The sequence below is a fragment of the Histomonas meleagridis genome (genome assembly GCF_020186115.1).
Source record: "Histomonas meleagridis strain 2922-C6/04-10x chromosome Unknown contig_15, whole genome shotgun sequence".
In the NCBI taxonomy this organism is placed as follows: domain Eukaryota; phylum Parabasalia; order Tritrichomonadida; family Dientamoebidae; genus Histomonas; species Histomonas meleagridis.
The window spans coordinates 238,733-252,537 of NW_027150778.1; the positions used below are offsets into that span (position 1 = coordinate 238,733).

The window sequence follows — 13,805 nt, forward strand, 5'->3', positions numbered from 1 at the left end:
CCTTAATTTGAGTCTTTGAAATGAATCAATTCGTTTGCTTTTAAAACTTAATTTGATCTTTATGAATATTGTTTAATCGAGATCATCAACTTCTGTTGGTCCTGTTGGCTGTGATGGAGTAGCCAAAATTGATTCTATAGCACCGATGAGAAGTTGCAAGTTGTGATCTGCAACTCCGGTCATTATCAGGAGGAGATTCGCCATTGGCTTTCCCTCAACAAATGGAACGATAGTGAAAACGTCCTGTCCCGGGGTGCACCTGACGACGTTTAAAACCGTTCCCGGACACAAAAAGTTCTCTGTCACTGGACTCGACATTATCTTAGCAACGATGCCAGGAACAACCTCATAAAGCTTTGCAATAATTGTTTGGTCTTGAACTCCTCTTTGAAGCAATATCGTTTGAAGCATTTGAATGATTCCTCCAACGCTTTGTCCAAGATTTCCTGTTGTAGCTACCATGAACTGAATAATCATTTGAAGATTTGTTTGCGTGAGAAGAGGGACAACATCGTTGTTAAATACAAAAGATGTAATGAACGGTTCGGTTAATTTTTTGATATTTGCACTGAAAATTGGGAAAGAAGCGGCTGTGATAGCAATAACATTTTCCTTCTTCTCTTCTAAGCGGAGAACTGCTGCAATCATTGAAGATGTTGCACCTCCTAATGAATGTCCAACAACAATAATACGTCCTTTGCATTCATCTATATATTCACGACTCTGTGCAATGATCCAACGTGCTGCGGCTAAAACTCCTTCATGAACTTCTCCATCAAGGAATTTTGTTCGTCCAAAATTAAGACATCGAACAAAGTCATGAGCTTCGGTTGCTCCACGAACAACAATGAAAAGGTCGTTTTTATACCCGTTAGCTAAGAAAAATAATGGCATTTCTGTTTCTCCACCTCCGCGAGTGATTATTTTTTGGAGACCTAATGGAAGCTCACGCAAGTCAAAACCAGCATCAGATATTTGGAAGCAACTTTTAATGAAATCAAGTGGAATTCCGTTGATTACTTTTTCCATCAATAAATGAAGTGGAGCTATAAGTGATCGGCCAACTAAATATTGAATAAATTGAACATTTTACATCAAATTCAAAAGAATACTTTTTTGACACATTTTGATTTGACCTCCCATCAAAATTACAGTTTCTTCCCTATCTTTGCAAAAATACATCAGAGTAACATAAAATTTAACTGCTTAAAAATTTTTTTATCAAGGTTATAACTAAATAAATGATATTTCACAATAAGTTTCTCTAGACATTTTATTTAAAAATCAATTTTCAGTATAATATTTGGATTTAAAATATTTGATACAGCATCTATGTATGCATTTTTGAATGGCCAGACAGAAGTTGCTGACTAGCTTGATTAAGGAAGGTCCAGTTTAACTCAATTTTTAATCGAAAGCAAAAGATTTGGAAAGTAAAACTTACAATTTTATCATATTTTAGAACAAAATTAATTATATTCTAAACATTAAAAAGGGATAGTTTTATTTATTAGTGTGAAAGAATAAATTGAACTTAAAAAAATTCGAATGAAAAATCATAAAGATCCTTTGTAGGAAATCCGTCCCAATTTGAAAGAGAATCTGTTCCGATTTGGATATTTGATACTCTAAGCTCGTTTGTATTGAATAAATCGAAATTATCTTCGACTTGAGGTGGAGATATTTCCATAAGCCTATCTTCTTCACCGACTTTGCTATCCAGTTTCATCCTCACTGTCCATTGTCTAAGCTCATTTGGATTAGATTTTAGATATGGAATTATTTCAAGTAATTCTGGGCAAAGTGATGGCTTTGAGAGAAGCTTTGTGTATCCTAATGACTTCAGAGAGCCATTTATTGATGATTTACATTTCAAAATTAGTTTTTTAAATTGAGAGATATTGATAGCAATTCCGTTTGAAACTTTACAAATTCCACAAACAAGGCAACGTTTCCACTTTCCTTCTTCATCAGAGTTTTCAAATAATTCTATTGCATCTATAATATCTTTAAAATCATCAACTTTCTTATTTCTTTTGTTTCTATTTGTTGGAGCAGAAATTACCTTATAAATTTGTTGGTAAACATGTTGGTCATCCGGGGAAAGGAGCTCCCAATGAGATGGTTCCTTCTTTTCCTGCAAATTTTCCATCAACAAAATATGAATTTGTGTTGTGCATTTGACCAAACGTCTTCTTAAAAAAATCTGTTCGTAAAATTTTCGGTGTTCTGAAATTTCAGTGTCAATTGACAAAACGCTCGGTTATCCCATTGAAAAATTTCTATCTATTTTGAGGGGCTTTTACACTTCACTTTCTTGCGCAAAAAAGAAATTTAAATTAATATTGTCATCGAATTAATCCCAATTCGGCAGAAAAACCTTTATTCACACTTATTTCTTGGTAAAATAAAACACAAAAAATCACCAAAATTTTCGAAGTTAAATAAAAATATCAACAAAAATTTCATTCCTTGGCTATTTGAGTTTATATATATAGATTATATGAATAATCGCAAGATCATATTCAGTTTATCATTTCATACATTTGTTAAAATATCACTAAGCTTAATCTCACTGTGAAGTAGTCGTATGAGTGCATTGTTAAGAGCTTATTCTGGCTGTTTTCCTTTCGTCATGAGGTTTATCCTTTGGGAATCACTTTCAATTTTAAATTATAAACAGCATTATAGTCAAATTGGGAAAAATCCGTCACAAATTTAGCGTGAAAAAACATGTGTGGAATAATACGGTGGATATATTTTTACAATAATTTCATCATATTTTACATTTCTTTCTTTGTCACAACGATCGTACTTCATTTAGTTAACAAAACGAAAATAAAGCAAAGAAATTTATTAATTTGATAATTGCATTTCCAACTCTTCTTTTTTTTCATTTGACTTAATAAAGTTGATCATGTACATTGCCTCTCTGTTTCTTCCAGCGTCAGCCAAATCGAGAATCGCATTATATATATCATCTTGCGACGCAATTTTCGCGCCGTCTCTCATTAGTTCATCTTTATTCAGTTTGATTGCCATCTCTATCATTCTATTTAATATTTCATCCGAACTCATCTTCAATGCTTTTGCGACGTTCATCGCGATCTTTTGTTCGCCTGTCGCCTCGAGCACTTTATCGAACAGTTTATACGCAGTTAAATCATTCGTAAACTCGATGTTAAACTTAGCCGCAGTTTCTTTCAAGTCATTAATTCGATCATAAATCTCCAAATCCAATTTCGATGACGTTTTATCTTTCTTCGAATCAGCTTTAATTCGTTTTATGTCATCGCCATTTATCATTCGATAATATCTCGAGGTCCGTGTCGAACCACTTTTCATTAACAAGTTGGAAATTTCGGATTCTTCCGGATGTAACTTGAGCCAACAACTTAATGCTATTTTGTTTTGTGAGATACATTTCCGGACAATGTCATCTTGATATTGTTCAGTTGCCGAGTTAAGGACATATGCTATTAATGATATATCATTAGATGTAACTGCTGCTTCGACTGCTGCACTCCATTGTCCTTGACGAATTAATAATGGAACTGAATGTGACTTCACTTTGTTCTCTTTTAATAAGTTCAATGCAAGTTCTTTCTTTTGTGGATCATTTAATTCATCCGCTAAGTCAAATGCTAATGTTGCTAATTCAACATAATCAAAATTATATCCATTGTTCTTAATACGCCGAACAATTTCTGTAGGTGATGCATTAGATCGTAACATACAATTAGCCCAATGACTATATATAAGTTCTTCATAATCATTTAGAAACTCGGCTATTCGGAACGCATAAAAATGGAGAAAACGATTACAAAGCCGTAATAAGAGGCGACGATAGCCAAGATGAAGTAACTGCGATTCCGTCAGCGGCATGTTAACGGGCTCCTTCGAAATGTTTGATGTGATTTTAATATTAGTGATCGCGTCGAGATAATCTTGTGTATTGTAGTCTTCGACCTTGTTCTTGAACTTAGCTACGCATAGCAAAAGAGAACGAACAAAGTCTTGATTACGATAGAATTTGCAACAATCGAGACATCCTTCTATAGCTTTTGGTAATTCTGAACTCATCTCTACTATTGGATCACTATTAACAAAAGACCGTGGATCACTTACAGCTGAAAAGAACTTATAAGAAGGAGCTTCATTATCTTCTTTGATGAAATCTAATGGGGCGCCCATAACTTCTCTGATATACCAAATGTCATCATGAGATATGACACGCGCTCCATCAAATTCGGTTGTAAATGTACATCCTTTTTCCATGGGCCATGAAAGAATTTGTTCTGTATCGCCAACCATTATCATTTCATTTTCGGTATAGATTAAAACTGAACTATTACCACACCAAGTAGCATTCTTTAATGGAACGCCATCGATTTGGAGACGGTCAAATGCTCTGTCAAAAGTTGACGAACAAATATATACTGAATCTTGACAAAGGACAAGAGCGAGCTGATAGTTAGCGCTAAAACGCATTAGATTGATTTCGTCTGGGAAATGAACACTTTGGATATCTCCTTCTTGAATACATATCAACATATATTCAAACGTCTCAGGTCGAGTCGCATAACCCCAAACAACAAAATCATGTTCATCGTTTGGTGGTACAACTGCAACGTTTTTAAGGTTTGGAATTAACATTGTGTCTTCGGTATTTTCTTCTGCAAATACTTCAACTTCCATTGTTATGAAGTTTTTGACGTGTAGTACCTTGCCTGAAAACGTAAAGAGAAATAAACCATAGTCATAGAAAGCTGATGTAATTATATATTCGCCTTGACATATTATCTTTGATTCGATTTTTTTGCCACGTTGGTCCATAGCATAAATTTCGTTGTGCTCATAGAGAAGAACAATAACTTCTTCCGGCGTGATGAAGAAGTCTTTGATCGGAGATGGTACTGGAGATGGAATTTTGCGGATGAAGTTTAAACATGAATCGTATAATGCAATGAAATTTTCGTTACCACCAGTCATGTGAATTACACCAACGCAGCCTCCTATTGGTGCTGCTCTAATCATGTCATACTCGAAATTGATATTTTTTGAAAAATGTGAATCTTCAGGTAGAGGATTGGAGCGAAGTTTTTCTTTGATAAATATGGCGCCTGAAAAGTTGTATTTGTCAAGCATTAACTTTTGTGAAAATGATTTTTTCTTTTGCTCCATTGGTACTATGTAACAACCGTTTACCCACTTTTGTTTATTTTAAACATATGTAAATACCCCACTTTTTGAATACATATCGACTTTTTGTATCATGGTGTCATTTTTTGATATACGGTTTGAGGTTAGCTATAGGTGTATACTTAAAAGATTAGATTGTCACCCATATTTATTGCAATTCACCTAATATTTTATTTGATTTTGTGTTGTACAACAAGAAGTGAAAATATTATTAAAATAAGGAAGGAAAAAAATTAATTTTTGGTGACCAAATTCAGATATGTTTACCATTTGTAATGATGAAAAATTCAGTAAATTGAATAATGAATTAAATATTTACCACATATTTATTTTTATTAATTTTCCCTTCACATTTTTGTATTTCATTTTAATTTTTCGTCAAATCTTTTACTCTTGTCACCACCAAATCTCTCAGTTTAGCCAATGCTTCGTCGGCATATTCTGGTGAAAATCCTTGTGATGAGCCTCCCATCTCCAATATATATTCTTTTTCATTTTTGTCAACAATGACATCCAAACAAAATGTATCAAATCCGGGATACGTATTATGTATTTCTTGAACCCACCTTTTGTATCGATCTGGCACTTTGATGTTTTCGCCGTAATTACTGCTTCCGAAGTTGATTTTCCAATTTGGCGAAAATCGCTTTCGAGCTCTGATGTAGTCAGGTGCTATAAAAATGATCCTGACTTCATATTTTTGATCAATAAATGGTTCGGCTGAACAATAATGATTATTGACCGCAACAATGCTTCGAACATCAGGAAAGTCGGAGTTATCTCGGACACGGATCTTTCCATATCCGCCATGAGGATATGAATATTTGACCACAAATGGAACTGAAGGCGAAATTACCATTTCATAAGCTTCGCTATAATATGTCTGTGGAATAACTGTAAAGTTGGATTTGCCAAGTTTGTGCTATGGTTTTTAATAAACCCATCATTAAAGGTCGTTCAAGTTCATAATTTATGGCTTCAAATGAATTAATAAGTGGGACACAAGCATGAACAAAGCCATAAAGAACATTTCTGTAATCTGGTGTTATCCCAAGTCGTTCACCTACAGAACGACAAAGCATTCTAACAACTACAAGATCTGGTTCGATAGTACGTGATTCTTTCTGCTTATCATCAATAGGATGCCGAGTTGGTTGGAGATGAACAACTGGTCCACTTGGATAAACAGTAAGAGATATATCATTCCAACAAGCTTGTTCGACACAAAAAGAGTCTTCGTAAGGTTTGCAAAGCTTGTACCAATTCTCATATGGACCAGCAATAACAAGAACAGCTGTTTTTTTATTTCCTTTCATACACAGGAAATATTTGGGGCCCCCTGAAAACAATATGCCGCATTGAAATTTCTATTGAGTTCGATTGGGTGCATTCAATTTTGAGTATTGTTTAAACGTGTTTTATAGCTGTGGAATTATATAAATTATTCAATATTTTTTTTGTGTTCGAATAGAAATATTTTAATTAATGTTCAAAATCATAAAAAATTACAACGCTCAAAAAATTAAATTCGTCAATGAATTCTAAAATTTAAATGGAAAGATTTGCTTTTAATTATTCATGATATTTTTAGCTTTCTATTTTTCCCACAAATCGGTTTCTAACAAACCGAAAACGTTAAAGGTAAAACAATGATTGGCAGAAAGTTCGATTATTCTTTAAAAGTTGTTGTTGTTGGTGATTCTGGCGTAGGAAAAACTTGTCTGCTCATCAGGTTTGTTCGAGATATTTTTGATGAGGAATCACAACCAACATTAGGAGTTGAATTCATGACAAAGATTGTTCAAACCGACCATCATCGTATTCAACTTCAATTATGGGATACAGCGGGCCAAGAATTATTCAGATCAGTTACACGCGGTTATTATAGAGGATCAGCAGGCGCTTTATTAGTATTTGATTTAACAAATAGAGACTCATTTGAAAATATTGGAAGGTGGTTACAGGATATTAAAGATGTTGCGAGGTCTGATGTTGTTACTCTACTTTTAGGAAATAAATCAGATCTTGCGGCCGATCGTAAAGTGTCAAAAGTAGAAGCTGAATCATTTGCTTCATTACACCACATGCAATACTTTGAAACATCTGCAAAAACAGGTGATCAAATTCAACAAGCAATAGATGCTTGTGTGGCTGTCATTGAAAAGAATGTTGATGATGGTGCATATGAAGTTGCATCTAACAACGATAATGTTGACTTCCAACAGCAAGAGCAAAAGTCGGAATGTCCTTGCTAGAATTTACAATAAAAACACTTATTCCACTTTTTAAGCGTGTAACGATCAATATTAATAGAATATTCAATACTTTATGTTAAATTTCATCCAAAATAGTGGAAAATAATATTTTCTGGATAATTTTGTATTTCTTATGTCCTAATTTGATACCAAATAAGAGTTTTATTTTCATTTTCACAAATACATTTTCTTAAACATTCAAAAGAATATATTATTCATGTAATATAATTTCTTATGATTAATATCAATTGTTTATGTTCAAAAAGTAATTTAATCATATCGATATGAACTTATTGAGATTATGTATATACTTCAAACAAATTAAATAATTTTCAAATAAAATAATTTCTAAATGGTATAAATATCATTATCAGTAATATCTGTACTTATTTTTAGGCTAACAAAAAAAAAAAAAATCTTTAAACATTAACCCGCATTTAATTTTCAGTAACTAAACTATAAAATGAAACACTTAAACACCTTTAGGATATTGTTTAATAATAAAAATGCAATCTTTTATCTATATTTCTTTTAATTAAAATATTTTCTCATTCACTTTCTGACTTTCGCCAGAATGTCATTTGTCCTGCATCTCCAGCAAGTAAAAGGTGCATTGATCCATCGTCAAATATGTGCAAATAAGATGCATTTACGCATTCGTTATGCGCTTTCTCCAACTTTCCGAAGAGTTTCACTTCGCTCTGTGAACATAAAACAAGTGCGACACCTCCTTCACTATCACCGCCAACTGTCATTACATACTCGCCGCACCAATGCGCGTCAATTGGATATGAAAACGAATTATCAGTATCATTTCGGAGATCATCATAAAAAACATCTTTAGTGTTATCAAAGATGTTCCATAGACGTATGCCTGCTGTACGACGTAGAGTAAAGACTGTATCAACTCCACAGAAGCCGCATTGAAAAACTGGATTATTGTCATTGGAATAAAAAAGTATGGAATCTTCTTGATTTGGACCATCCAAATCGTATAGAAGAAGATTGCCATCATCATCTCCTGATAAAAATGTGGAGCTGGCAAATGGATGAAATTCAATACTTGAAACTTCTTCTGGTTGTATGTTGACATGGCGAAAGATACCTTCGGGCTTCCTAACATCCCAAGTAAGAACGCCTGAGTTGGTTCCTGCAGCAAGGATTTTTCCAGATTTATTCATTCCAACGCAATGACAAGTTTCAACATAATGGACATAGGAAGAAGCACCAAATGTACATATAAGTTGAGAGCTTTTAGAGTCCCATAGAGAAACTTCATTTCCAATTGTGCCTTGACCGTCTTCACAGCATGTTGCAATTATGTTGGAATTTTCTGCAAGGTATACTCCAGAGATATCTGCATTATGAGCTTGGAATGATGAAATAACCTGGAATGTTGAATGATCACAAATATAAAGTTGACGATCTGATGTAGTTGCTGCAACGATAGCTGACCCAGCAGAGTATCCTAAGTAGACAAATGATGGTGGATTGTCACCAGGAATTAATATTTCTCCAACTTTTTGGAACATTCTGTCACTTTTGCTGCTCCAGATTTCTTTCTTCTAATTATTGTCTTTAAGATTATGCTTTACATTAATATGCAATAATTTCTCCAAAGGGCAAATTGTTGTTATTAAAAAGCAAAAAATTTATAATAATTTTTTTAACAGATTTCAAATATGGTGAATATACCATCAATATATATACGCAACTTATTCGTGAATATCTTATGGAGGTAATCAAAAACGTAAAAAAATTGTATTTTCAATCATTGATATAATTTTCAAGAAAAAACCACAACAGCTGGAGATTTTATTTAGACTTTTGTCAAGCAATTTTTGCTGTGTATGGAACATAAATACTAAATGTAAATTATATTGAACTAATGTTAGAATAACAAACGAAAATATTACTAATGTGCTAAACAAAAACATCAGCATCCAACAAAATACTCTTAATAAAACAATTGGTTCACTTTCTTGAAATTGCATTTGTTTGCATCCTTGTATCTTTAGAAGATGTATGTTCACTAAAAAGAACTAAGTAACAATTTACTTCTTTCACGGGAAAGGGATTTTATCATTAAAATGCCTATCGCTGATTTGTAATGTATTGTGGTAACATTTCACAATTATTAATAATTTGTTTATTTTATTTTGAATTAAAAAATTATCGAACACATCACCACTTATCACTAATTTCATCAATTATTGAATAAAACACAAATGACTTCACTTATTAATTGTCATGAGAGCTTCTATTGAAGATTTTAATAAGGTTCAATAAGTCGCATATAAGTATGCTGAAGCTGTTGAAAAAGGAGATCCAGAAATATGCAAACCAATCTTTGTTCCTTATGCAATCGGTGCTGGTTATCTAGATGATAAAAATAATTCAGGTTCTATTTAAATACTCTATGATGTACTTCGTGAAGCAGGTGCGCCTGAAGGATATATCCACGAGCACGTGTAGATGTAGTTTTTATTGATGGATCTGTTGCTGTTGCACGCGTTCTAGAAGATCAACGGGCAGGAAGAGATTTTTCTGATTATTTAGCACTTCATAAGATTGATGGTGAATGGAAAGTTATTGCAAAATTATTCAACCAACTTCCAAAATAAATAAACATTAATTTTGGAAAATAATTTTATATATAATAATACTTCTATGTGTAAAAATAAAATCTATTATAACAAAAAATCCTAATTTTATATATAGTATAATAATGTTCATTTGTTGAAGTAATAGTTGTCTGTGAAGATATCTATAATCCATTACAAATAATATTATATTCATCAAACTTTATTATTATAGAGTAATCTTTAATTTGATAAATTTAAAATTTTTTATTGTAAGAAAAACATATTCCATAATTATATAAATGATTTTACTAAGGCAACTTTTCACATTAATTATTTTTAATCAAATTTAATACAATTAGAAATAGGCTTTGATGAAAAAAAATTATAATTCGAGAAAGGCTTTGTGTTGTTTACGAGTTAATGCCAAAAATCCTAACCTTATGCATGATTGGGAGTTTAGCAATCAAAAGAATGGCGCAGCAAAGTAAGTTAATCCAAAAGTATGCAAGATCCCATCCAGCTGAATCAACAGAAACCAAAAATAAAATTATTGGTATAATTGTTAAGAACTTTCGAGCACGTGTATATTGTATTTGATCATCAATTTGTTCCCAAAATGTCATTTGTGAATATTGCCCATGATCATCAACAAAAGGTGAGCCCTTGATCCAATGGAATAAGAAAAATGACAGCAAGCCATGTGTCCAATTAATAATTGTCCAGGCGATCTTTGAGGAAATGCCAAAACCTGCAAGAACTACTCTCATAATGATAAAAAGGCATACGTAAAAAACCCAACTTAATGGATTATCAATGAAGGATACATTTTTGTTCAGGATTGTAGGAAGAGAAGCGCTCTTCTTCATTTTAAGTATGTTTTTCAATTGACGATAATTTTTTTGGGAACTTTACATTAGATGAATAAGTGCCGCAGTGGCCACTCCTGAGCACTTTTTGAATAAAAATATCTTCTTAAACGCAAAATATAAATTTTGATTTCCAGAATATACATACACAAATCTGAGTCATAATGGAAATTAGGCCAAGCCTTTTTTTTATAGGTTATAAAAATTTAAATTAACAATCAGATTTTCATTTTCTGGAAATACTATACTTAAACTTAACTGGTTTTGTTCACGAAACGTTTAATATAAACTCAAAGTTATTCATTATGTTACATTTTATTCATTCATTTAATCAACTTCTTCAACACGTGGTCCTGATGAATGTCCACTATTCGCTGATGCTCCACTTCCTCCTTGCATGTTCGCGCCTGGCATTCCGCCTTGTGCGCCACCTGCTGCATGTTGATAAGCTGATTGCATAATTGGCATCAGTTTGCCTTCGAGTTCCTTCTGTTTCGCTTCGATTGTAGCGACGTCTGCGTCTTGGTTAGACTCCATCCATGCGAGCGTGTCATTGATTTCTCTGTTGATTGTGTCCTTATCTGACTGTGATAATGCGTTAGCGAACTGTTCTTGATTTAATGAGTTGCGTACGCCGAAGCAGTATCCTTCGAGTGCGTTCTTCGCTTCCACTTTCTTACGCACTTCTTCATCTTGTGCTTTGTACTTCTCTGCGTCTGCAACCATTTTGTCGATATCTGCTTGTGAAAGACGTCCTTTCTCATTCTTAATCGTGATCTTCTTCACGTTACCTGTCGACTTATCTTGTGCAGAAACATTCATAATACCATCCGCGTTAACATCGAATGTAACTTCAATCTGTGGTACGCCGCGTGGTGCTGGCGGAATACCTGTTAAATCAAATGTGCCAAGTAAGTTGTTGTCGCATGTTCGCGAACGTTCTCCTTCATAAACTTTGATTGTAACTGCAGGCTGATTATCTGAGAAGGTCGTGAAGACATTTGACTTCTTCGCTGGAATTGTCGTGTTACGTGGAATGAGAACTGTCATCATTCCGCCTGCTGTTTCGATACCTAATGAAAGTGGTGCAACATCTAACAATAAAATATCTTTCACTGTATCTGATGTATCACCTTTGATAATTGCTGCTTGCACTGCTGCACCATATGCAACTGCTTCATCAGGGATCAACACCACGGCATGGCTGCTTGCCATTGAAGAAGTCTTGTAACAATTGTTGAACACGTGGAATACGTGATGAACCACCAACAAGAACAATATCAGTGACATCGGACTTTGACATATTTGCATCTCTTAATACTTGTGCAACTGGTGTCATCGTCGATCTGAAAAGTTCATCATTTAAGTTCTCGAACATAGCACGTGAGATGTTATCCATGAAATCATGACCTTCATATAATGAATCACAAACAATGGATGCGGATGTGGCTGTGGATAATGTTCGCTTAGCTCGTTCGCATGCTGTTCGTAATGTACGGAGTGCACGTGGTGATTGTCTTAAATCACACTTGAACTTCTTTTTGGAATCGATCTGCAAAGTAATTAACCATACGATTATCAAAGTCTTCACCACCAAGATGTGTATCACCTGCTGTGGCACGAACTTCGAACATGCCGCCATCGATATCAAGTAATGAAACATCAAATGTACCACCGCCAAGATCAAAAATAAGAACATGACGCTCTTTATCAGATTTTTCATTAAGACCAAATGCAATAGCAGCGGCTGTTGGCTCATTAATAATACGTAATACATTTAATCCTGCAATAACACCGGCTATCTTTTGTGGCTTGACGTTGGCCATCATTGAAATATGCGGGAACTGTAATAACTGCATCTTTGACTTTGTCTGTAAGTTGACTTTCTGCAATTTCTTTCATTTTACCTAATACCATAGCTGAGATTTCTTCTGGATAAAATTGTTTCGTTTCGCCTTTCCATTGAACTTGAATCCTTGGACGATCTGCTTCTCCACGAACAACTTTAAATGGCCAATGTTGCATATCTTTTTGAACAACTGGATCACTAAACTTACGTCCTATCATACGTTTAGCATCAAAGACTGTGTTTGTTGGATTCATGGCTGCTTGATTCTTTGCTGCATCACCAACAAGTCGTTCATCTTCTGTAAATGCAACATAAGACGGTGTTGTACGATTACCCATATCATTCGCTATAATATCAACACGATTGTGTCTGAAAACACCAACACAACTGTATGTTGTACCTAAATCAATACCTATAGCTGACATAATAAAAAAATGATGTTATGAAGGCTTTTTTTGGTTGAGCATTTATTGATTCAATTTAAATATTCGACCATTTAATGTATTCAAAAAATTAAAAGGACGTTTAACACGGACTGCCCCAAAAAGTAATCACATATAACAGAAGATCAATTTTCTCAAAATCATAGGCGATTTAATTTAATAAAAATTTGCTTAAATTACATTAAAACAACTTTGGTTTCCCTTTGATCAATGTAACAACTGTTTGTAATCAAACTTTCAAAAAAATTATTCAAATAAAAAATGATTCATATTGTAATTTTGTTTTTTTTAATTTAATTGAAAATATATTTCAAAATCAACATAATAAACTTAAAATTTGAAATTAAATGTTAGCCAAAACCACAAATAACTTATTTATTACTGTGATGGAACTCATGCAGGTTTGCAAATTGAAATGGATTTCATGCGATTTAATATCCTTTTTTCGTTGTTTATTCATGTGATGATGCAGAATCATTTGGTTTAATCCGTTATTTGATTTTTGCACTTTTCTTTACATTTCACTCTTTTTCATGTTTCTCAAAAGCCGTTTAAAATGGACAAAAAATTGATCACCCAGCACATCTGGCTTATTTTAATAATTC

At 33.5% G+C, this 13,805-nt stretch overlaps 9 protein-coding genes across 9 annotated transcripts; 1 reads left to right on the forward strand and 8 right to left on the reverse strand.

Moving 5' to 3' along the window:
* Nucleotides 1-72: 72 nt before the first annotated feature.
* GO595_001788 (Lipase family protein) lies at nt 73-1,029 on the reverse strand (the record flags this gene model as incomplete). Its single annotated transcript, XM_067914625.1, has 1 exon — nt 73-1,029. One exon carries the CDS (start codon nt 1,027-1,029, stop codon nt 73-75), a length of 957 nt encoding a protein of 318 aa, XP_067778037.1.
* A 505-nt stretch (nt 1,030-1,534) lies between these two features.
* Nucleotides 1,535-2,152, reverse strand: GO595_001789 (potassium/sodium hyperpolarization-activated cyclic nucleotide-gated channel 1; the record flags this gene model as incomplete). Its single annotated transcript, XM_067914626.1, has 1 exon — nt 1,535-2,152. One exon carries the CDS (start codon nt 2,150-2,152, stop codon nt 1,535-1,537), a length of 618 nt encoding a protein of 205 aa, XP_067778038.1.
* A 704-nt stretch (nt 2,153-2,856) lies between these two features.
* Nucleotides 2,857-5,184, reverse strand: GO595_001790 (vacuolar protein sorting-associated protein; the record flags this gene model as incomplete). Its single annotated transcript, XM_067914627.1, has 1 exon — nt 2,857-5,184. One exon carries the CDS (start codon nt 5,182-5,184, stop codon nt 2,857-2,859), a length of 2,328 nt encoding a protein of 775 aa, XP_067778039.1.
* Nucleotides 5,185-5,569: 385 nt separating this feature from the next.
* On the reverse strand, nt 5,570-6,518 carry GO595_001791 (synapsin-2-like; the record flags this gene model as incomplete). The annotated part of the gene is made up of 2 exons (XM_067914628.1): nt 5,570-6,096; nt 6,206-6,518. The coding sequence occupies 2 exons, from the start codon at nt 6,516-6,518 to the stop codon at nt 5,570-5,572; spliced, it is 840 nt and encodes a 279-aa protein (XP_067778040.1).
* Nucleotides 6,519-6,851: 333 nt separating this feature from the next.
* On the forward strand, nt 6,852-7,457 carry GO595_001792 (small GTP-binding protein; the record flags this gene model as incomplete). Its single annotated transcript, XM_067914629.1, has 1 exon — nt 6,852-7,457. The coding sequence occupies one exon, from the start codon at nt 6,852-6,854 to the stop codon at nt 7,455-7,457; it is 606 nt and encodes a 201-aa protein (XP_067778041.1).
* Nucleotides 7,458-8,005: 548 nt separating this feature from the next.
* GO595_001793 (WD domain-containing protein) lies at nt 8,006-8,989 on the reverse strand (the record flags this gene model as incomplete). The annotated part of the gene is made up of 1 exon (XM_067914630.1): nt 8,006-8,989. One exon carries the CDS (start codon nt 8,987-8,989, stop codon nt 8,006-8,008), a length of 984 nt encoding a protein of 327 aa, XP_067778042.1.
* A 1,463-nt stretch (nt 8,990-10,452) lies between these two features.
* GO595_001794 (ORM1-like protein 3) lies at nt 10,453-10,809 on the reverse strand (the record flags this gene model as incomplete). The annotated part of the gene is made up of 1 exon (XM_067914631.1): nt 10,453-10,809. One exon carries the CDS (start codon nt 10,807-10,809, stop codon nt 10,453-10,455), a length of 357 nt encoding a protein of 118 aa, XP_067778043.1.
* A 426-nt stretch (nt 10,810-11,235) lies between these two features.
* Nucleotides 11,236-12,550, reverse strand: GO595_001795 (cytoplasmic heat shock protein 70; the record flags this gene model as incomplete). Its single annotated transcript, XM_067914632.1, has 2 exons — nt 11,236-12,041; nt 12,106-12,550. The coding sequence occupies 2 exons, from the start codon at nt 12,548-12,550 to the stop codon at nt 11,236-11,238; spliced, it is 1,251 nt and encodes a 416-aa protein (XP_067778044.1).
* A 116-nt stretch (nt 12,551-12,666) lies between these two features.
* Nucleotides 12,667-13,182, reverse strand: GO595_001796 (cytoplasmic heat shock protein 70; the record flags this gene model as incomplete). Its single annotated transcript, XM_067914633.1, has 1 exon — nt 12,667-13,182. The coding sequence occupies one exon, from the start codon at nt 13,180-13,182 to the stop codon at nt 12,667-12,669; it is 516 nt and encodes a 171-aa protein (XP_067778045.1).
* Nucleotides 13,183-13,805: the final 623 nt, after the last annotated feature.